This window comes from Leptodactylus fuscus, chromosome 2 (genome assembly GCF_031893055.1).
Source record: "Leptodactylus fuscus isolate aLepFus1 chromosome 2, aLepFus1.hap2, whole genome shotgun sequence".
Taxonomy (NCBI): Eukaryota; Metazoa; Chordata; class Amphibia; order Anura; family Leptodactylidae; genus Leptodactylus; species Leptodactylus fuscus.
The window spans coordinates 110,338,681-110,362,956 of NC_134266.1; the positions used below are offsets into that span (position 1 = coordinate 110,338,681).

At 43.2% G+C, this 24,276-nt stretch overlaps 1 protein-coding gene across 3 annotated transcripts; it reads right to left on the reverse strand.

Annotated features, from left to right (window-relative positions):
• Nucleotides 1–498: 498 nt before the first annotated feature.
• On the reverse strand, nucleotides 499–20,764 carry KLHL12 (kelch like family member 12). 3 transcript variants are annotated; one of them, XM_075264381.1, is made up of 13 exons: nucleotides 20,589–20,764; nucleotides 18,292–18,481; nucleotides 13,176–13,381; nucleotides 9,506–9,659; nucleotides 8,823–9,040; nucleotides 8,550–8,699; nucleotides 8,338–8,452; nucleotides 6,429–6,535; nucleotides 3,928–4,123; nucleotides 3,500–3,658; nucleotides 3,315–3,413; nucleotides 3,047–3,233; nucleotides 500–1,796 (listed from the first exon to the last, which is right to left on the reverse strand). In XM_075264381.1, exons 3-13 carry the CDS (start codon nucleotides 13,371–13,373, stop codon nucleotides 1,670–1,672), a joined length of 1,710 nt encoding a protein of 569 aa, XP_075120482.1. In that variant the 5' UTR covers nucleotides 13,374–13,381; nucleotides 18,292–18,481; nucleotides 20,589–20,764; the 3' UTR covers nucleotides 500–1,669. The 3 variants fall into 3 exon arrangements, with proteins under 3 accessions (XP_075120483.1, XP_075120482.1, XP_075120481.1); XM_075264380.1 differs by lacking the exon at nucleotides 18,292–18,481; XM_075264382.1 differs by lacking the exons at nucleotides 13,176–13,381; nucleotides 18,292–18,481 and having other exon boundaries at nucleotides 499–1,796.
• Nucleotides 20,765–24,276: the final 3,512 nt, after the last annotated feature.

A 24,276-nucleotide genomic window follows, 5' to 3' on the forward strand; every position in this document is an offset into this window, starting at 1 on the left:
CCAGCTACCCCCCATGGTTTAATATCCTCCTCCAGCTGCCCCAGTTTAATGTCACCCTCCATGTGCATTCAGTTTAACTGCCCCCCTACATCTGCCCCTAGTTCCCCCCCTCTTGCTCACACATGCTGTCTCTTCTCTCTTCATCATCCAGCAGTCTCCATTGCCGGCAGCTTGCAGCAAGCACACAGTCCCGTGTGGCTCCGCCCACTAATGAGTCATAACCTATCCTGGTGATAGGCTGTGATGACATCATCACAAGTCCTTGAACTTCCACTAGCTCTGCAGCCAGATAGAAGCAGTCAGAGGGCCGGATGTGGCCCGCGGGCCGTACATTGCCCAGGTCTGATCTAGGTTATATACAGCCTGAGACAGGTGTTAGTAGCCAAGATGCATCTCATATGCCCTTGGCCACTGAACTGCCATCCTGAGAGGACATGAGATACCTCCTTGGCAGAGAAAGGTTTAACTGTTGCTACTTGAAATACATAAGAGATTTGTAGTAATGGAGGTTTTATCTTTTCTGCATTTTCAGTAAGGTTGGAAAATGTTAATCTATGAATGTTTCCTGTCTAACCTGAAGGGTTATTCCCATCTCAGTCCTTTATGGGAGTAGCCCTGTCCCTGCCTCGCTGAGGTGGTCAGAAGTTACAATTACAGTTGAATGCATCTGATCCATGCAGTTTAGGTTACTGAAAGAGTATAGAACAGCTGCCTTAAGCTCTTTGTTTAACTCCTGACTATGTTTACCTGAAATAGGAATACCCTTTTAAGTTTACCAAGATGTGTGTATCTTGGTGCATTTTACTCCAAAGTACTTTCAAATATGACTGTTGTATGAAGCAGCAGATTTATTACGGTAAGTCTTCTCTAGTAGTGGATGTCACCTATTCACAAATGTTAAAGGGGTAGTTTTGTAAGCTGCTTAATTACAAACTTTTCAGCAATTTGCTCAGATTGAATAAAACAATTCTAAATTTCCAACAATGTGCCTTTACTTATCTAGAATCAACAAGAATGTTCAATATTTCAGAAACTGGATTTCACTTGAAATGAGAACAGGAAACTGTATTAACTTGTTTCCATTAACTTATTGAATTATAGATGAGTGATTCCCACATCGCTATTTCGGTCAGTATTTTGTATCAGTATTTTGAAGGCAAAACAAGAAGTGAAACTTGCAATGAAAAAAATATAATGGATTTGTTACCATAGTTACTGAACAAAATACTGCCATGAAAAAGTAGCCTTAAAAAATTCTTCATTTTAGCTCTACAGTATAACATTCCTTTAAGTGCCTTTTCATGCATGCATGTGTCAAACGGCATTCTCTTGGCACCAGAGAGTTGAATGAGTTGCAATCTTCCACAACCACACTTGTCACTTCTGCAATGCAGCATCCATAAAACGTCACATATAGTTTTTCTTCCTGTTGCTGAAGTAAAGTTTGATATTGAAAGTCTAACAACAAGGTGGCGGCTATCTGTGGCAGAATGATGAGGCACCTTTTGATTCACAGTTTAAAATGACCTTTGTCTTTGCCAGTTTCATTAAATTCCAGTGACTGGCAGGCATGTATTTCTTTTATATTTAACAGTAGGTCAGTATTCACATTTTCCCACAAAGGAAAGACCAGCAGGACAATTCAGTTCCAGCATTACAGTCTTTGTCATCATTTTTCCCGAAGGACACAAACTCCAGCATCACAGCGCTGCGTTGCCATTGATGTAACTACATCCCAACTGTCAATAACAGGATCGTAGCATTCAACGCTGTTTAGTAGTGAATTACCATCATACCTAAAACAAAAATTAATTGTTAAAAAAAATGCATGTATAATGTGGTGTAATGCAGATACTTTTCACAATATATTGGAGACCTTGCCTAAAAAGATCTGCTAAGGAAACAGACCACTAAACTTGTTCTAAAAGCTAGGCTGGTGGGTAGAACACCTCTATACCTTTACATAAATGTAATCAAGTCCGCTGCTGAATCACAGATCGAAAGTAAGGGATGTGATTATTAGAATGCTAACAGTTTTCCTATGCAGCTCCTTAAATATCACATAGATCTGTTTCCATAGAAGGTCCTCTTTAAACAGTATGATTAGTTTAGAAGACCCATTTCATATATCCTATTAGAAAACAGGTATCTAATTCCATTAGGGTCACTAAGAAGCATGCTTACTACATTAACTTAGCTAAGAAACCATTAGAAATTTGTAAATGTCTGATGGCTCTTAAATTAATAGCAAAGAATCTGTCATTCTTGCTGAAATATTATATTGCTTCTGTGGATTCCTACACATGTAATTTACCGTTTGCAGATGACTGCATGTACCATAACAGGGACTTAGATTGATTCTTCAGAGTCAGAGCTTATTCACATGTCTGCATTTCAGGTACATGTGCCGTCCACATTTTTCACAGAAAGCATATGTATCCGTTATGCTATTCTGCTTTCCAAAAGCAGTAAACCTTACTGAACAAAAGCTGGTTAGGCTTGGATACCACCAGCATCACACTTTATGATCGGTAGTAGCTTCCTTATTACCAAAAAGGATTTCATAAGTCCCCAGGCTATAAACTGATACACTAAGTTATGAGAAATGCAGGGCTTTAAGGTGGTGCATGACTGAACACTCTGGTGTTCTTCCAAGGTCTAAGGTGTACACTGCCTCTAAAATGTTTTTTTTTTCTCCCAAACAACCATTTACCTATAAACCAGCTGATAAATGTCTCATCATTGGAATCCCCATAGATTCATTATAATAGGGATCCCAAGATTCCCATTCCACATCAATGCATAACCACAGAAGAGAAAAGTTTAAATGGAGAAAGCGGCTTACACTCGGTTTCTCCATTTAATGCCCATGATACTATGCCAGTCCCCAAGACTTGATGACCTTATAGTGAGCAGGGATGGGGCTAATTCAGTAATGAGTTGAGGTGGCCGGCAATCAGACATGTATACTCTACCTTTAAATTTTGGGACAATCCCTTTAAGGCTGTGTACTAGGTATAACACAGTCAAGTGACACAGTACCCACCCAGCTATAGCATAGAGTCTACCACGTAAAACTGTGGCTCCAACATAGCAGCGTGGTGTCGTCATGCTAGTCATTGTTGTCCAGGAGTCTGTACGAATATTGTAGGCTTCTACAGATGATAGATGAGCAGTGCCATCAAAACCTCCCACTACATAGATGTGGTCATTCAGGAGCGCCACACCAGCACCTGGAATCACAGAACAAATAGTGTCACAATTCTGACAAACCACATTTATGAAACTGAAAAGACATGATAATCTTTTATTACCTGAACGTTTAGTAGCCATAGGTGTCACGTGGCTCCAGTGTCCAGTATGAGGATCAAATCGTTCAACAGAGCTCAGAATGTTTAAACCATCATAACCACCTGAAACTCATTCAAAGTGACGTCATGCAAAAACTATCTTTAACTAGCGCTTAGCAGTTTTAATATAGCTCCCCTTCCACTCTCACCTAGACAATAAATAACCCCATTGGCCACAACAAGTCCTGCCCCTTCACGTGCAGTCTGCATATCACCTAGCATGCTCCACTGATCAATGTTAGGGTCATAGCGTTCCATACTTGTGTGCCGTCGACTTCCATCAAATCCTCCAGACACATATATCATATCTGTAAAACAAGTTAACTAAGGTTACTCTTCGTCATTCAGCATTAAATGAAAATTTAGAAAAAAATTACAGATACACAACACTTAAAAGAGACACTCCATTGTGGATGTGGTAGCACATGCACAGCTATGGCTAGATCTATAGATTGTAGCTCATGCACTGGTCTCTCTATTCACTTGTATGGTAGTTTCAGATATAGCAGAAGCGGTCTGTGGATACAGCCATAAACATACCTTTTTAATCTCAGGAAAAAGTATGGCAAATCAATACCTCCTAATGTAGTTGCTCCAGCAAGACCTCGCCGTACATTCATGGGAGCCACAGAGTACCACACACCATCCTCTTCTGAGGTGTAATCCAAGCATTCCACTGAACTGAGTCGTGAACGCCCATCATATCCTCCAATAACATACACACGATCCCCGAGTGATACTGTGGCTACATAGCGGCGCTTGCGAGTAATACTCTAGAAAGCCAAAATGAAACATGAAGAGTAAATACTATACCACACTACACCATTAGCAGTCACCTAACCTCGAAGATTACTACATTCTTATTAACCACTTCCTGCCTGAACAGGATCTTGTTTGTTTTTATTTAAAAAAACAAAACAAAAAAAACCTTATCTGTCGCCCACCCAGATCTTGAGATATCACTGGTTAAAATGGATCTGCATATACTTACAGCTTCCACTTTAACCAGTGTGCAGGAGAACACATGCAACTGTCCCTCCCCTCCTGTCTCTGTGAATTCAGGTAACCCCAAGAGAGGGAGTACCATCGACTTTGGACATAATTGGTATCCCCACATTCATAATAACCCCTAAAATAAAATTATTTATTATTTATCCTACATTATATTTACTCTAAATGATGAATGTCATAAACCTTAAAATTCAGATGCCAGAATTGATGTTTTCTGCTCATCTCACCTCTTTAAAAAACACATAGAAATACAAACTGATTAAAAAGTCTTACCTACTAAAATCCAAGATACATTGAAATAAAATATAAAAAAAAAAATGCAGACAGGGATAAAAGTTACTGGTTTAAGGTTAAAATGTGTTCTTTCACTGTTAGGGTAAGAAATTAATAGAAATATTGGCAGGTCAAAGACGAGTCATGTAGCACTATATAATATGGACTGCAAATGCACAATCCATATTATACTGTGCGGGGGCCATTATGGAGCATTATAATGTGTGTGGGCCACTATGGTTCATTATACTCTGCGGGGATCACTATGGAGCATTATACTGTGCAGAGGCCACTGTGGAGCATTATCCATCTGGTGCAGGTACCACTGTGGAGCATATTATACCTTGCGGGGATCACTGTAGAGCATATTATACCGTGCAAGGGCCACTGTGGAGCATTAAACTGAGCAGGTGACAATGTGGACCATTATATCGTACAGGGAAAACCAATCTTACAGGACTGGCTTGCCTCAAACCCATTTTCTTAAATAAATTGACCCATCTAAATTAACCCCTTCCCCAACATCTGCCGTAATAGTACGGCGGATGCCGGGTGTTTAACTATGGCGGACGCCCGGGAGTTGGGCAGCCACCATAGCTGCCAGGTGCCTACTGTTTTACACAGTAGACACCCAGCACTAATGCCCCCAATCGGTGCCTGGACCAATCGGGGGCATTAACTCCTCCGGCGCCTCAGTCAAAGCTGTCTCATGTCTGCGACATACTATACTGGAAGTGAAGGAAGCCGGCTTCAAATGCGGCAGTGTGCCGCTATCATCAGACATGCACAGTACAGTTAGTTGGCAGAGCTGAGCAGCATTAAATAGTAAAGCCCATCGATGGAAAACAATGCACCCTAAAAGCCATTTTCTGCTAATTTGCATAGGGATAAAAGAACGATTTTTACAAGAATGAGGCAGTGGTCCTGAATAAATACATCACTGTAAACTGTGCTGACGGCCCTACAAGGTACTGTGATTAGTTACTCTCTCAATTTTGGGCTGATAGACTCCCTAACTGACTTTTTTCTTTTATGTTCACTGTCCAAGTGAAACAATGTTTTTAGTTTAGTGTATGGGTTGTTTTTTACATAAATCATTTCATATGGGAAAGTCCCACTTTGAGGGGCGAAGTTTATTCATTTCATATTTTTAAACTTAAGCCTGAGTTTTCATGAAAATTTGAAATATGTGCAATCTATTCTCTGGCTGTGAGACCTCAGGTAATGGATCTGCCCCTGGGCTGCCATGGCAACAGATCAGCACTGCTGAACATGACTCAGGGAGCAGCATTAAAAAAAACAACTTTTGATGCTGTGTTCATGACTGACTGCGGCATCAAAAGGGTTAAAACCTGTGATAGGAGATTAGCTCCAGTACAACTGACACCTGATCTCAATGGAAATTGAGTAGGGAAAAACTTTGTAACTCACACACAGACACTATATATATATATATATATATATATATATATATATATATATATATATATATATATATATATATATAAACAAACAAACAAACAAACAAACAAACAATCTGGTCTGTCAGCAACTTCTATGGAAGAGCACTTGAGAAAGGTCCCAGGGTGGACCGATACGTGGTGTACTGCTTTTTCCAATAAAAGGACAATTTCCATCCATAGAAGTTGCTGACAGACCAGATTATATATATATATATATATATATATATATATATATATATATATATATATATATATAAATATATATATACACACACAAATTCATATTAGTTATACATATTTTTTTTCAATCGTAAGGGATAATTAAACTCACCGGAAGGAAACTCCACTCCTGAGTTTTAGGGTCATATTTCTCCACTACGTCTATAGGAGATTGTTGGCTACCAAATCCACCAATGACAAGTAGTACCTCATTAGCCCCTTCAAAATAACATAACAGAACGATATACACAGAAATAAACAAAACTAATAGAACAAAAAGTATAAGCATGCATAATGCAAAGCTGTATCAGCTATTACACAGTAGTTTAGAGAAAACTGTTCTGCAGATTGTTACAGAATTAAAATGACACTCTGGTAACCAATACAGATCTCAAAATAAATGCATAATGCATAGATTAAATACCTGATGCCCTCATCTGTTTGTTTGTTTGTTTTATTTATATCTTTATTTCTTGGAAATCCTTTGGTAGTTTGAAATATCCCCCCTTGCTCTTGACTTTTTGAGTCAGAGAGAGTGTCACAGACAATAAAAGTGTGACGTGAAAAGGCTAAACCTGTAGGTCTAAACATACTGCAGTCTATTTCAGCAGGTCTGTGTACTGTGGTTACAATGAAGACATGGTGCAAGAAACGGCCTTGCGTATGTTCTCCTCAATATCATCCCTGTATGCCAGAAATCTAAGGTATGAAAAGAAGTATCTATCGATCAGATTACTATTATTTTTCAGATGCAGATTATATCCACTTATTCACTACAGTCTTATACTACAGATTCTACCAGACACCACGAACAGTCACAATATAAACTCTGCTTGGCAATAGATTTATCGGCAAATAAAATGTTAACTCTAGGTAATGTGTAAACTCCTTTATTACAGTTGGAAGGGAACATTATAATGTGGGGACATATAGTGTACGGGTTACTGTATGAGGATTATATTTTGTGGGGGGCACATGAAAATGAATGAGAATGGGCGGAGTCAACATAAAAGTGGGCGGAGCTAAATTTGCTGCGGCGCACATAGCTTGTGGTAAACCTGATGCGGCCCAGCCTCACCCAGACTCTACTTCTAGCGGCCCCCGTGTAAATAGAGTTAGAGACCCCTGCTCTACAGTATAAAGCCCCCCTCGTTGTGGACCCTCATCCTTAATGTGGCCTCCACAGTATAGTGTCACCCACAATATAATGTCCTCTTCAATGTTGCCAACCCAGCCTAATATCCCCTATAGTGTCCTTGACATGGTGCCATGCGCCTTGAGGTCTCAATACAGCATATCCCCTAGTAGCCCCTATGGTATAACGATGAAGTTGACACTTTTTGGCTTCTTATTGCCTCCTAGTGAAACTGGTGAGAAATTCTTAAAAAATAAAACTAGTAATAGCAATTTGTGCTATTTAAAAATGAAATGAGGGAAAAAAAGTCAAAAAACTGAAACTTCCTCCCTATTTATAAAATTTTCCCACATACTAAAAAAAAAACAAATAGAAAAATTACATAAAATTAAAGACTTATGAATCACAAAAAAGACAAAAACTATCTGTATAACTCAACTGAAAAATAGCTTTCAAATCCCAAAAATGTGTCCGATCAGGAGCCAGAAAAATGACTACATCATGAAGAGGCTGAGGTTTTCTAATACAGCACTTTTTTTCCTTGCAAAACCAGGATTGGAATCATAAACAAATGAAAAAAAAAGATTTATGACAGCTTTATTGAACTGTTACCGACAGTCCTATGAGCCCACAAACTCCGAAAAAAAGAGAGCAGAACAGAATCACTCGGCCCTCCACTGAACAAAACTTCTGATATGGCAAAAGTTTTATAAACTTCAGTTACACTTTAATAGTAAGGTCAGCAGCTTTTTGTTTTATAGTGTTTAAATAAAATTAAAAGTGAAACTTGGTATGAAGTTCCCCAAAAAATGTAAGATGTAAGATTTTTTGCACTGTTTGAGTATAGAATCAAGGTTATTCAAAAGCGAAACATTCCTGAACTTACCCAGGCGCACCCGTGTTCTAGGGCCTTGCATCTGACTTCGCAGCTCTGGACGCAAATGAAATTTCTTTGCCTCGTCGACTAGATCTCTGCATTGTAAACTGCATCTGATTAGAGGCTACAAAAATGTAGGCATGAAAAAAAATGTCAGATTAACGTAGATACTAAAACCAAAGAAGAAAACAAAAATTCTATTTACACGACAACCTGTATACCTCTGTGTCTATTACATCTGTTATGTAGCGTGGTGTCAGCAAAGGCATGCGCACATATTGAAGAAGCTGTGGAAGGGATTTTTCTCTATGCTGTTTGTTATGATTTACCCAGTTTATAACCGCCTCAAACACAGGTTCTTCAGAGTCTATCTGTAGGAGAAAAAATAAGCAACACTGAAAACAATACAAATATACTATTAAATGCTAGAGCAGGTCACCATTAACTAGAAAACCCAGAATAGGCTGTCACATGCCATATACATACGCTTCTACCTGAATCTCATCACATCGGATTAACTTCTCCACTTCCTCCTGTTGCAGTAACATGAACTCCTCATGCTGTACCACTTCTGGGAAATGCTTCTGGCTATACACTTCAGCAGCTTGCATAAGGTCCAAGCAATTATGAGTCTCTGCAAAGTCACGAATCCCTAAACAGTTGGATGGATCAAGCTGAGACTCCAGAAAATCACAGCATGCCTGCTTGACACCTGTATAGCGGACCACATTAGTAGCTGTTATGAGAAGTATTGCTAGAAAGAGTACATTTATGCAAGTAAATAAGGTAAATATGCTTATGTGTGTATATTATGTCATTTTGTATACGCTAATTAATTTTTATTTGCCTTTTTAATCATTTTTCATTGATGCTTTCATGAGTGTCTATCACTATAAAAAAACATATTAACTGTCTTTATATTTGTTACAGCCAAGACCCCTGAGAGGTTTAGGCCCAAAGAAAAAAACATCATAGAGTTTATGATCATATGCCAAGCCATGCTATAAAATTACCGTATATACTCGAGTATAAGCCAAATTTTTAGCACAATCTGGGGCCTCTGCTTATATTCGGGTTGGCTTATACTCGAGTATATACAGTAATATAATATAATCATATCAATAGCAGATCATTTAGAATTCTAGCAAAATGGAGAGACATAAACCCATCTGCTTACCTTTCAACTGAAGTAAACAAGCAGCTGGCAGGAGTTCCTGTACATTCTCCACAGTAACATGAACAGTCTCTGTATATACAAAATCAAGTAGAATTTCCATGGTGGATGAAGTGAGTCCCTGGATATCCACATATGGCTTGCCTTTCTCAGATAACTGTGGATAAAAGTGCAATATAATATAATAGATTTACACATAGCCGTAATAAAGCAGACTGTGTGATGATATTGCAGATCTAGGCATAACCCTAGAAAACCTTTCCAAGCCTCATTCAGTCATCAGCAATCTGCAGACATGTGAGGTCCATATTCACATACAGTGCCCTGCCGTGCTAATTGCATGTGGTGGTTGAGTCATTGAGTCACATCTGTGAAAAGCAGATCAACTGTTTATAACTCTGCACTTTGTATTTCTCTGTGTCCAGGACACATCACCTGATTTTTATATATTTATTTATTTATTTGCAGACACAAGAAAACCAGACATCTGAACGAAGACATTGAAATGAAAACGTACATAGGTCTTATTCCTTGTGCAGCGTACGTGATAACACTGCTATGTTTCCAAATAAAAATCTACCACTGTGCAGAATAAGGCAATAAATTAACAGGCACCTCCTCCCACCGCCATATAGTTCTGTGTGTGAGCTGGATACTGTCACGTACTGACCGCCCTAGCACGTGATGTGGGTGAAGCTATCAGGGTAAATTCACGCTACTCACTCAATCTCGCACACACGTTTCAATCAGGCTGCAAATTGATGGTAAATCACTCACCAACACAGTCCAAGCATACCAAATACTCACTGCCACCACCTATTGTATTCAGAATCAGGATCAAAAGGAATCCTGGACATACACGCTACTGCTGCCAGCAGTCATATGGCAAACACACTCTTAGGCTGAGCTCACACAGGGTGCTTCCTAACAAATGGGTTTGAGAACATATCTGGAAAATTACCATATATACTCGAGTATAAGCCGACCCCCCTAATTTTACCACAAAAAACTGGGAAAACTTATTGATTCGAGTATAAGCCTAGGGGGGGGGGGGAAATGCAGCAGCTACTGGAAAATATCAAAAATTAAAATGGTCGGAGTTTTTGGGTGCAGTAGTTGCTGGGGAAGGGGAGGGGGTGTTTTGGTTGTCTGTCTGCCTCTTCCCTGAGCTTGAGGACTGTTTTTTCTTCCCCCACTTGGAATTCAGTCTGGCTGAATATAGGGTATCTGCAATGCTCCTATTAACCCCTTCCCGACGGAACAGGAGCACTGCAGATCCCCTATATTCAGTAGACCGGGCACTTTCAGACACAGGGATACCTAATGTGTATGTGTTTCACAGTCATTTTCTACTTTTATATGTATTCTAGGGAAATGAGTGATTTAGAACTTTTTTTTATTAATTTTTCTTTTTTTTTGCACTGTTTTATGGGAGATTCTATATATTGATATTGTGGCTGGTCATAGACTCTCCCTCCTAAAAAAAAAAAAAAAAAAAAATTTTTTTTTTTTTTGCTGACTCGAGTATAAGCCGAGGGGGGCTTTTTCAGCACAAAAACTGGGCTGAAAAATTCGGCTTATACTCGAGTATATACGGTAAGCCAAAAATTAAGAAAAAGGAATGAGTTTGGCATGACTTGATTGTATAAGAACAGACACAGTACAAACTGAATTCGACGTTGTTACAAGCTACATCACTCAATCACAATTCTCAAAGTCTTTCTGTGCTGGCTGGCGTACTACCATTCCCAGCAGACCTAGTTACTCCTATTTCAAAATTAAAAAAAATAAAAATTGGGTAGGTGGGGATGAAAAAAAAAAAAAAAAGCAGCATTTTTCTCTACGCATGTTTTGTGTGGAAACCGCACGGACCCCATTCTAGTCTGTGGGGTCTCTGTGCTTTCCCAGGTAACTGCTTTTCTATGTGAACCGGGCCTTTCTCTTAGGTTGCGTTCACATGGAGTTGTTTAGCTCAGGAATTTGGTTAGGAAACTGACTCAAATTCCTCCACCTAAAAATGCCTCACCATAGGACTGTATGGTGAGACATTTTTTGGAGGAGGAATTTGAGTCAGTTTCCTGACCAAATTCCTGAGCCAAACAACTCTGTGAGAACGCAACCGGATGTATACCAGACACAGATGTGAACCCAGTCTTAAAAATAAGCATCTCCACATGTTTATGGTTATTTTGTTTAAAGGGATCCTATCATTCAATCACTTTTTTTTCTCCCTAACACGTCGGAATAGCCTTAAGAAAGGTTATTCGTCTCCTACCTTTCGTTGTCTTCTTCGTGCCACCGTTCGCCTAAAATCTCGTTTTTTCTCGGTATGTAAATGAGTTCTTTCGCAGCAATGGGGGCAGGCCCCGGCGCTCAAACGGCACTGGAGGCATCCCCAATGCTGCCAGAGAACTGTCCAGCGCCGCCTCCATCTTTTTCTGGAACGAGGTCTTCACCGCGTCTTCTTCCGGTGGAGACTTCTAACTTCTAGGCCTCTAGGCCTTACTGCTTACATAGTATTGTAAGTGGCCATTTTCTCGTGGCTGGCGGGCACACGCAGTCGGCTTGCCCTAGGCCCGAGGCCTAGAAGTTACAAGCCACAGCCGGAAGAAGACGCGGTGAAGAACTCGTTCCAGAAGAAGCTGGAGGCGGCGCTGGACAGTTCTCTGGCAGCATTGGGGATGCCCCCAGTGCTGTTTGAGCGCTGGGGCCCGCCCCCAGTGCTGCAAAAGAACTCATTTACAGAGAAAAACTGGGATTTTAGTCGAACGGCGGCATGGAGAAGACAACGAAAGGAAGGAGACGAATAGCCTATTCCAACGTGTTAGGGAGAAAAAAAAAGTGATTGAATGATAGGATCCCTTTTAATTATATTTGAAAAATCTATTATTTTACAAAAAATAAATAAATTTTTCCATATGCTGAACACAGTAGTGGAAAAAAAAAAAAACCCAAACCTATTTTTTTCGGCCCCCATAAAAATTCTGATAAAAAGAAATCAAAACAATGCATTCCCAAAATGGTATAAACAAACAGTACATCTGGACCCACAAAAAAAAAAAGAAAAAAAGACAGCTTACACATCCCTGTACACAGAAACGTTTTCGTAAAGTTTTGGATTTTGATAAGTGGTTAAGACGTAAAGTAAATAAATGAATTAATTAACATGTTATCACCCTAACTGTACCAACTCCCAGAATACAGATGTAATGTCATTTTGGCTACACAGTGAACACAGTTAGAGCAAAGCCTGTAAGAAAAGTTGCACAAATGCAGTTTTTCTCTAATTCCACTCCATGCTGAATTTTCTCCAGCTTCCCAGTGCATTGTATGGAATAATAAATAGCACTATTGCAAAGCACAGTTTGTCCTTTGCAAAATATGATGGTCACCCAGTGAAAGTAGCTAGGAGCATACACAGTACATGAATAATTTTTGTTAGGAGGAATGGCCAGAGCTTCAGTAAGGTAGCAAAGCAAGGTACACTTGTGAAATTAAGTTTTCACCACTGCAGCAAACAGTCATATGCTTCAATTTAATATTGAAAATGAAATGGAGCGATGGGGAGGATGCTGATCTTGAGCACGGTGCTCAAGTTTTCATTAAAAAAAATAAATATAAAGCTTTATGTTGTGGAAAACCCCTTTATTACATCTTAAAATGTACTACTTACCTCACTAGTAAACATTGCACAAAAATAATCACTGCAGGCAGCAAGTACTATACGGTGAGCAGGAAAATCCTTCATATTTACTCTGAGTGTCACATCGCATAACGTCTGGCTCTTGCGCAAAGAGTTCATAGTATTTAAGATTGACTTGGCATGACAGTTGGTCATAATGTCTTTGGGTGCCATGGTGTCAGCAGGCATTGTGGAACCTAAATAGAAACAAGATTAGCTGTATACAAAGAAGTGCAGTAAAAACAAGTCACAGCAGTTAGTCCTCATGAACAATACATATTTAATTGTATGTAGGGGGTAGCTTGCTGATACCAGCAGATGCACCCACATTACTTATGAGAACTGGGGGGGTTTGTGCTCCATACATGGTGCCCATATTTATATCTTGCATACCCATTTACCATGACTTCGACAGGTAAAGCAGAGTTTCACCAATGTTAACATTTAGGCAGCCTAAACACTAGCAGTCAGGGCACCTGTCAAGGGATGGAATATATTAGACAGCAAGGAAACAATCAGTTCTTGACGTTGATGTACTGAAAGCAAGAAAAAAAAAAAATGGGCAAGCCTAAAAGTGGTCCTATGAATGGTCTCCAGCACCCATCACTCACTTATGAGCAGAATTAGCAAAGGCTAGCCATGTGTTTGATAACACAGAAGACTGTAGAACAAAAAATGGCTGCTTACAGTACTGTGCAAGCGGCCATTTTTTCGCGGCCTGTGGGAATGCGCAGTCTGCTCTGCCCAAGGCCCGGGGCCTAGAAGTTACAAGCCACCTTCGGAAGAAGAAGACGCTGCTGACAAAGATGGAGGCGGCGCTGGAGAAAGTTTTCTTGCAGCATTGGGGACGCCCTCAGAGCTGCAAGAGAACTCATTTGCATACCGACAAGAACCAGGATTCCTACGGAACGCCGGTGTGGGAAAGAAAACGAAAGGTAGGAGAAGAATAGCCTCTCTTAAGGCTATTCCGACGTGTTACTCAGAAAAAAAGGGATTTTATGATAGGATCCCTTTAACAATAAAAAAAAAAAAAAAAAAAAAAAAGAGACCGAAGCTTTTTTTTTTGTTACTGGTTTATTTTTTCAATGTTACAATCTACCACACAAAGGACTTTATTTTTGTGAAGAGAAGTTAAACCATAGGGGAGGGGGGCTTTGCTTCTGTTTACTAGCATTACAGTCAATGACAACAGATGTAAGCAGAATATGCTCAGTCTGCATCTTTCATCCCAGGACAGATCAGAACAACAGACTAAACAACGATAGAATGAATGTAGGTTTAGACTACAAAACTGCAATGCTGTTAGACACTTGCTTGTATGAAACCACTAAATTTACTTTTTCTTTTCTTCCCTGCTGTTTGTCCAAAAAAAACATCGTCATCGTGACAAAGGACAAATTTCAGTCGGGAGACAATTACACATAAGACTTAGTAGCATGTTCAAAGTCTATTAAAGAGGACCTTTCACCATATCCGGGCACAGGCAGTTCTATATACTGCCAGAAAGCTGACAGTGCGCTGAATTCAGCGCACTGTCGGCTTTCCTGATCTGTGCCCGGTGTGAAGAGCTTACGGCCCGGTACCGTAGCTCTTCTATGGTCAGAAGGGCGTTTCTGACCATTAGCCAGAGACGTCCTTCTGCCTCGCGGCGCCAATCGCGCTGTACTGTGTGAGCGGGGAGGAAAGCCCCCTCCCTCTGCTCACACAGCTTGTCCGTAGACGAGCATTAGCAGGAGAGGGAGGGGGCGTTCCTCCCCGCTCCACAGCACAGCGCGATTGGCGCCGCGAGGCAGAGGACGTCTCTGGCTAATGGTCAGAAACGCCCTTCTGACTGTAAAGCGCTACGGTACCGGGACCGATAGCGCTTTACACCGGGCACGGATCGGGAAAGCCGACAGTGCGCTGAATTCAGCGCACTGTCAGCTTTCTGGCAGTATATAACACTGCCTGTGCCCAGATATGGTGAAAGGTCCTCTTTAAAGGGAGTCTATCATTGGGGAAACATGTCTTTAACTGAAGGCACATTGCCTTTATAAAGGCTATTTCACTCCTACCTTTACTTTTCTTCTCCTTGCTGCCATTTGGCCCAAAAAAGTTTTATTCTCATATGCAAATGATGCTCTGGGAGTACAGGGGGCATTCCCCCTGTGCTCCTCGCACACCATTGTCATCCCTACAACCCACCTCCAGCGCTGCTTTTTCATATTCCCTGCATCTTGTTCTATTCACCTGCAAAAGAAAAATGGCCGAGGGAGCAAGCTCCATCAGCCATTTTTCTTTCGAAGATGAACAGAAATTGATGCTGGGGTGTGAAAAAAGCAGCGCTGGAGGTGGGTTGTAGGGATGACAATGGTGTGCGAGGAGCACAGGGGGAATGCCCCCTGTACTCCCAGAGCATCATTTGCATATGAGAATAAAACTTTTTTGGGCCAAATGGCAGCAAGGAGAAGAAAAGTAAAGGTAGGAGTGAAATAGCCTTTATAAAGGCAATGTGCCTTCAGTTAAAGACATGTTTCCCCAATGATAGACTCCCTTTAATAGACTTTGAACATGCTACTAAGTCTTATGCTTAATTGTCTCCTGACTGAAATTTGCCATTTTCCTTAAAGAGGACCTTTCACCACTTTGCAACCTGTGCAGCTTTCTGCCCCATGTTATAGATGCAGCTGCATAGACTGTAGTGCACTTTGAATTACCTCTCTAGCCCCCCTCGTTTTGGAGCTGTGAGCCCCGTAAATTTTGGCGCCCTGTATGGTAATTAAGGCTTTAGTGTCAGAAGGGCGTTTCTGACGATAAAAAGAAAAGCTACGTCAGTCTGACACTGTTCAATTAGTAGTGGACAGTGTCGAGCTGCTTCTCCTGCCTAATCTCGTGAGTTCTCCTGAGATCAGGCAAACGTCTCTTCACAGGGCTGCACAGAAGACCCGGAGAAGCGATCCAGGCTGAGCACTGAAGTGGATGAAGGAGAACTTCAGTGACATCTTCACAGGTAAGTGAAGAAACCCCTAAGCAATAAGCATAACTGCCCTGTACACCCTGTGGTCCTAGGTCTAGCCCCTATACAACGAGCATTAACCCCTATAGCCCCCTAGGCAATGAGCATTAACCCCTATAGCCCCTAGGCAATGAGCATTAACCCCTAGGGGGCTATAGGGGTTAATGCTCATTGCCTAGGGGACTATAGGGGTTAATGCTCATTGCTAGGGGGCTATAGGGGTTAATGCATACCTCCCAACCGTCCTGATTTCCGCGGGACAGTCCCGATTTGGGTGACATGTCCCGCGGTCCCGGTTGGAGGGAGGTATGTCCCGATTTCAACTCAGATCTGCGTCCTGAGGACGCAGATCTGAGTTGAACACACATGCGGCTGAAGGAAGGAGCTGACACAGGTCAGCTCCTCGCTTCGCCGCTGCCCGCCTCTCTCCCTGACACACGCGGCTGAAGCAGCTCGCGTGCTCGCTTCGCCGCTGCGTCTCTCTCTCGCTGACACATGCGGCTGAAGCGAGGAGCTGACCTGTGTCAGCTCCTCGCTTCGCTGCTGCCGCCGGCTCCTGGCTTGTAGACGCGATGTACAAGCCAGGAGCCGGCGGCAGCAGTGAAGCGAGGAGCTGACACAGGTCAGCTCCTCGCTTCAGCCGCATGTGTCAGCGAGAGAGAGAGACGCAGCGGCGAAGCGAGCACACGAGCAGCTTCAGCCGCGTGTGTCAGGGAGAGAGGCGGGCAGCGGCGAAGCGAGGAGCTGACCTGTGTCAGCTCCTTCCTTCAGCCGCATGTGTCAGCGAGAGAGGCGGCGAGGGAGCGGAGGAGAAGGTAAGTTTAATGTGGAGGTGGAACGTGAATCTGGGGGCAGATGAAGGAGAGGACGGCATGACATTGGGGCAGAGATGGGGGACATGAATCTGGGGGCAGAGATGGAGAGGACATGAATCTGAGGGCAGAGATGGGGGACATGAATCTGGGGGCAGAGATGGAGAGGACATGAATTTGGGGGCAGAGATGGAGGGACATGAATCTGGGGGCAGAGATGGAGGGACATGAATCTGGGGGCAGAGATGGAGGGACATGAATCTGGGGGCAGAGATGGAGGGACATGAATCTGGGGGCAGAGATGTGGGACATGAATCTGGGGGCAGAGATGTGGGGACATGAATCTGGAGGCAGAGATGTGGGGACATGAATCTGGGGGCAGAGATGTGGGACATGAATCTGGGGGCCGAGATGGAGGGGACATGAATCTGGGGGCAGAGATGGAGGGACATGAATCTGGGGGCAGAGATGGAAGAGGGACATGAAACTGGGGGCAGATGAAGGATGTATATGAAACTGGGGGAGAGATAGAGGGGGGACATATAATTTACGGGTGACTGTAGGAGGATTATACTGTGTGCGGGCACATGAAAAATTAACGAGTGGGCGGAGTCAACACAAAAGTGGGTGGGGCTAAATTTGCCACGGCGCGCTAAGCGTGCCGCACATTTTGTTCCTCTTTCGGTTCTTCAAAAGTTGGGAGGTATGGTTAATGCTCATTGCCTAGGGGGCTATAGGGGTTAATGCTCGTTGTATAGGGGCTAGACCTAGGACCACAGGGTGTACAGGGCAGTTATGCTCATTGCTTAGGGGTTTCTTCACTTACCTGTGAAGATGTCACTGAAGTTCTCCTTCATCCACTTCAGTGCTCAGCCTGGATCGCTTCTCCGGGTCTTCTGTGCAGCCCTGTGAAGAGACGTTTGCCTGATCTCACGAGAACTCACGAGATTAGGCAGGAGAAGCAGCTCCGACACTGTCCACTGCTAATTGGACAGTGTCAGACTGACGTAGCTTTTCTTTTTATCGTCAGAAACGCCCTTCTGACACTAAAGCCTTAATTAACATACAGGGCGCCAAAATTTACGGGGCTCACAGCTCCAAAACGAGGGGGGCTAGGGAGGTAATTCAAAGTGCACTACAGTCTATGCAGCTGCATCTATAACATGGGGCAGAAAGCTGCACAGGTTGCAAAGTGGTGAAAGGTCCTCTTTAAAGGAAGTCTACCACCTGTCCTAAACATAATCAAACATTCAACTGCTACCACCACATTGCAGAACACATTACAGCGATAAAAACATACCTTGGTGATATATGCCACTTTTGTAGATTTGGAGAAAAACTATTTTGAAGCCTTATGCAAATGAGACAGTTGATGAATTGGGGGCGGGCTTTTGTTGCTTAAGTAAAATGGTGATGTCATAGCAGTGGAAGGATCAACTCTCACTGCATGTGGTGGAGGCAGGAGACTCCAAAGCTCTTCTTCTCAAAATCTGAAACGTGACAAATCTTGTTTATCATTGTAATGTGCTCGATAAACACACAAACAAAAAAACTCAGCTATTGATATGAAGCTCCCATTCTATGAAATGGCTGGCTTTATGAAATCCTGGTCTAAAACTGTGGATATGTTAGTGTGGCTACGAAAAAAGGCCCTGCAAGCTTCTACTGGCTAATACAGGTCATCTGCGCCAGAGGTGCATTTGTCTTTTCTATAAGTGACAATTTTGGCGCGGATTGGTCCAGTTAGGGAGCGTTCACACTACTGTCTGAGACCGACAGGTAGTGTCGCTCCTAGTGTCCGCTCCAAATCTGGCACGGACATTAGGAGCGGACACTAGCTGTGTCCGTGACACCTGTCATTTATTTAAATGGGCATCGGGTGCGTTCTTTTGCACTCCGTGCCCTTCCTTCCCTGTCCGCATGTAAAGATGTCCGACTTCTCAAGCGGACAGAAAAACCCGACATGTAGGGTTTTAAATAAATGACAGGTGTCACGGACACAGCTAGTGTCCGCTCCTAATGTCTGTGCCAGATTTTGAGCGGACACAGACGGTAGTGTGAACGCCCCCTAATTCAGCCGTGCATAAAGAGCAGACAAAAGAAATTGTTTTATATAGTGAAAACGAAAGATAGACAGCAGTCAAAAGAAAGAGTGCCAGTCCCAGAGAACAGGCAATATTCCCAAACCAGCCAACACTTCGTAGATATAGAAATAAAAATGTGAGGGTACTTTATTGACCAATACTAACAGCACTTTTATCAGAGGTATACTATGGGATGCATATGGCTAGGTTTCTGTAATTCTTGGGCCCTTGTGCTTGGATGCTTCAGCTTGGAATAGTGAACAGACTTTCCTTTACAGGTGTGTTCATAGGGTGCAGACATAATGCGTATTTTCCTTAAAGAGGACCTTTTATGTCCTCGGGCACATGCGGTTTTATATACCGCTAAAAAGCACACAGTGTGCCGAATTCAGCGCACTGTTGGCTTTCCCATTATGTGCCCCGGGGCTGTAGATATCCTTGCTGTTATAAAAAGCCAGGGGCTCAATGTTCATTATAATAAATAGTGCTGAAAAGAAGTAATGCATGGAGGGTCTTGGACCACAACAACCAACTCTGTGTTGGACGACCTTCACTTTACCTAAGATAGGGCAGGTCTAGATCAAGTTCCCTCTTCAATGTTATCCATGTGCACTAATAAGGCACACAGACTAGGGTTAGCGAAGGCTAGCACTATACATGCATCATGCAACTTTGAGGAGAAGTCCCCATGTAGTGAAACACTGCAGAAAAAACAACAACACAGTTTTGCATTGAGTAGTTTGCTGTTTTTATTCCTCCCCTATTAAAGTAATAGGGGAAAACATTTGACTTCTACATCTTAGGGCTTTAGCGTAAAGAGGTATTCCGCTTTGAGATCTATTCCTATCTGTAGTATAGGGAGAAACTCTTGATTGGTAAGAGGTCAGGCCATTGGGACCACCTGTCACGAGAACATAGGTCCCTTTCCAACAAGCTTTACTATCTCTTGCATCCCTGCAGTTGTGAATCCAAAGCCGGCCCTCCATTCATTTGGAGGTAAACCGAATAGTGACCCATACAGTCCAGTTACCCCTCCTGCTATGGACCTGTAATCAGAACACCCTTTTAACACAACACGTATCATACAGATACAACTAGTAACTGACATCCAGAACGCTTGGGGTTTTGGCAACTGTTATGTTACAGTAACTTGCCCGCTGCAACATCACTAAGCACAGCACTTTATTTGGGTAAAATTGATGCATAGCACTAGCTGTGCTGAGGTAAAAACAACAAGCAGTGACTATATTGTCAGTTCCACCATTTTATGGCTTAAATCACACAGGTTGACTAAATGTGCAGTGTCTGTACTAAAGCACCCAATTCAAATATGTCCCCCACAGTTATAGGCGAGCACTGACGCCAGCAGATACACAGGGCTAGAGGTTACTACATAAATAGGCGCCTCACGGCATAGCCGAGCCTTCCCTTCTACCACCGAGCAACATGACACTCAGCCACACACACACATAACATGGAGAAACCACAATTTCTCGCCGTTTTTCTCACTCACTGCTTTGCCTGGCGATCATTGATGACATTTTTGCGCTTCCTGCGAAGTCTCCATAGCCAGCGATGATGGGAGTTACCGGAAGTGTCTGGAAAAAGTGCTCGCCATTTTCTCGGAGACAAAACCTAACTGTAGCGTTAGTTAGTGCAACACGATTGTACAGGCCGGCCTCTTGTATTCAGTATGTAGCTCAGGGTCTGACAAGCTGGCAGCTCACTGTGTATGTCTGTAATACATTTGTGGCTCCCGTAGCTTCTCCAGGCTTGTCCCCTCACTACTGAAGTACCTGCAGTACTGACAGAACTGAACTCCTTTAGGTCCCGTTACAAGTATGAACAGGCTCCCCTAGCACATCCCTATGGCGTGTTATAGATAGCTGTGCTATGGATGCAGTAATGTTTCATAGTAGCCACAACCTGTTTTATCAAGAATATGGGAATAGGCAGCGCAGCACCCACGGTCAAAAGCTGATGGCCTATCTTAAAGGGGTTGTCCAATTAAAAAAAAAAAAAAAAAAAGCCAGGGAAGGTGATAAAAACAAACAAAAAAAGACATGGGTTAGTTCACACGTAAATAACGTGTGGCTTATTTTGGCACCGGAAAAAAGGCTTCCTGAAAAATTAGGAAGCTTTTTTTTGGACCTTGCCAAGCTTTTTTGGAGCTTTTTTTTTTGTAAAAACAGCTTTAAAAAAAAAGCCAGGCTGTTTTCCCCTTCTGTAAAGTGAATGGCCTGAAAAAAAAACGCGTCAGTTTTCGCCTCCCACTCACTTCTATTGCTTTCTTCAGGCGGAAAACGCCTGATGAAAGGTCATGTTGCTTCTTTTTCTCTGCTAGTAGAAAAATCTGCTAGCAGAAAAAAGAAAAGCTAGCAGTCTACATAGGCTAACATTGTATGGAGGAGGATTATGATGTGGATTCCGCTGTCAAAATCCTCCTCCATGTCTCCGTGTGAACTAGCCCTAGTTGCTGCGTTGCTTCCCAGCGCAGTTCGGTACTGCTGCTCTGCTGGCTTCTTTTGCCTATAGTCTTCCGTGGCTGTGACATCCGGTGTCACTTTCCTTAGGCCGCTGATTGGCCTCAGCGGTCGCGTGCAGCCGGGACTTCCGCCAGAGGAAGACAATGGAGTAGCAGGACTGGATCATGCCGGAACGCACCATGGACAAGAGAGTATTTTTATTTATTTATTTTCTTATCTGATTTGTTTTGACCTCAGCTGTGACATTTCGTTTGTAAGCTACCCCTGCCTGTGAGCCAGCAAATGAAACATCACAGCAGCACGTGACCTCAGCTGTGGGAGGGATTTATTACTTGTGATTTCATTGCAGGGGATAGTGGAGAAGGGAAGGGTAAAACTGAGAGAGTGTATGAGGATGAATCATGGGAAATGTAGTTTTCACAGATTCACTGCATGTAAATAAGACAAGCAAGGGGTGCACAATGGAACAGTGAGGATTTAGCACTGCTGTGCATGTATTTGCAGATAATTTTTGGAATTTGGATAACCCCTTTAGGCTGAAGCCCCACATTGTGGAAACACCATACCTGCCAACCGTCCCGATTTCCACCAGACGCAGATCTGAGTTGAATACATACGCGGCTAAAGCGAGGAGCTGTCACAGTTCAGCTCCTCGCTTTGCTGCTGCATTCCGGCTAGTGGCTGTGTAGACGTGATGTGATGATGTCACATCGCGCCTGCAACTCTGTTAGCGAGACTGCAGAGAGAGCGGCGGGGGAGCTAGGAAAAGGTGAGTGTAAGTGTTTTTTGTGTGTACACAGTGAGCTGGAACATGAAACTGGGGGCAGAAGAAGGAGAGGATGGCATGACACTGGAGGCAGAGATGTGGGGACATGAATCTGGGGGCAGAGATGGGGAGACATGAATCTGGGGGCAGAGATGGAGAGGACATGAATCTGAGGGAAGAGATGTGGGGACATGAATCTGGGGGCAGAGATGGAGAGGACATGAAACTGGGGGCAGAGATGGGGGGCGTGAATCTGGGGGCAGAGATGGGGAGACATGAATCTGGGGGCAGAGATGGAGAGGACACGAATCTGGGGGCAGAGATGGAGGGGACATGAATCTTGGGGCAGAGATGGAGGGACATGAATCTGGGGGCAGATATGGAGGGGACATGAATCTGGGGGCAGAGATGGAGGGACATGAATCTGGGGGCAGAGATGGGGGGACATGAATCTAGGGGCAGAGATGTGGGGACATGAATCTAGGGGCAGGGATGGAGGGACATGAATCTGGGGGCAGAGATGGAGGGGACATGAATCTGGGGGCAGAGATAGAGGGACATGAATCTGGGGGCAGAGATGGAGGGGACATGAATCTGGGGGCAGAGATGGAGGGACATGAATCTGGGGGCAGAGATGGGGGAACATGAATCGGGTGCAATGATGGGGGGACATGAATCTGGGGGCAGAGATGGGGGGCATTAATCTGGGGGTAGAGATGGGGGCATTAATCTGGGGATAGAGATGGGGGGCATTAATCTGAGGATAGAAATGGGGGGCATTAATCTGGGGACAGAGATGGGGGGACATGAAACTGGGGCAGAGTTGGGTGGCATGAATCTGGGGGAAGAGATGGGGGGGCATGAATCTGGGACAGAGATGGAGGGGACATGAAACTGGGGGAGAGATAGAGGGGGGACATATAATTTACAGGTGACTGTAGAAGTATTATACTGTGTGGGGGCACATGGAAAATGACTGAGAATGGGCGGAGTCAACATAAAAGTGGGTGGAGCTAAATTTGCCACGGCACGCTACGCACGCCACACATTTTGTCCCTCTTTCAGTTCTTCGAAAGTTGGGAGGTATGGAAAAACAGCTTTTTTTGTTGCAGATTTTGCTGCATTTTTTTGAGCCAAAGCCAGGAGTGGATTGAGCAGAAGGTAGAAGTATAAGGCTGGGTTCACACGATGTATTTTGGCACGTAATGTGGCACGTAGACGCCGTGGGAGCTTTTGTGGGCCGTATACACTCCCATTGATTTCAATGGGAGCGTGGATCGTATACGCGGCGCTATTTTGCGGCCGTGATTTTGCGGCGGCCACAAAATAGCGCCGCGTATACAGTCCCGGCTCCCCTTGAAATCAATGGGAGCGTATACGGCCCGCAAAAGCTCCCGCAGCGTCTACGTGCCACATTACGTGCCAAAATACATCGTGTGAACCCAGCCTAAGAATTTCCTATATATTTCCCAATCCTTTTGTAGCTATTCATGGCTTTGGCTCAAAAAAATGCAATAAAATCTGCAACAAAAAAAGCTGCTTTTCCGCAATGTGGGGCCTTAGCCTAAATGTCATATGTGGGTATAAACTGCTGTTTGGGGCACAGAAGGAAAGGAGCGCTATTTTGGTTTTTGGAGCACAGTTTGGTTTTTGGACGTCATGCCATTTTTGCAGAGATTTTGAATTGTGAATTGAATTCTGGAATCTACACCCCTCAAGGGATTTATCAAGCGGTGTAGTGAGTGTTGCATTAATTTAGTTTCTAGAGATTAATACACACCTGATGATGAACAGTAAAAATGGCAATTTTTCCTGAAATACATAATTTCAGTGTGCAATATGCGTAACAATGTGTGATGGTTTAGAAATCTTAGGTTTATTATAAGATACTACTTTCCCTCAGGTTTGGGGATAGGAAATAGTCTTTAGTACACCCCCCAGACCTTATT

What these genes read in the sequence shown, in the direction of transcription:
- KLHL12 (XM_075264380.1), bottom strand. Translation starts at nt 20,616, where the DNA reads ATGTCATCAATGATCGCCAGGCAAAGCA. An exon ending in GTGCAATGTTTACTAGTGAG is followed by an intron (nt 9,660 to 13,175) that starts GTAAGTAGTACA and finishes TTTTATCCACAG; the next exon opens with TTATCTGAGAAAGGCAAGCC. An exon ending in TCCGATGTGATGAGATTCAG is followed by an intron (nt 8,700 to 8,822) that starts GTAGAAGCGTAT and finishes TTTCTCCTACAG; the next exon opens with ATAGACTCTGAAGAACCTGT.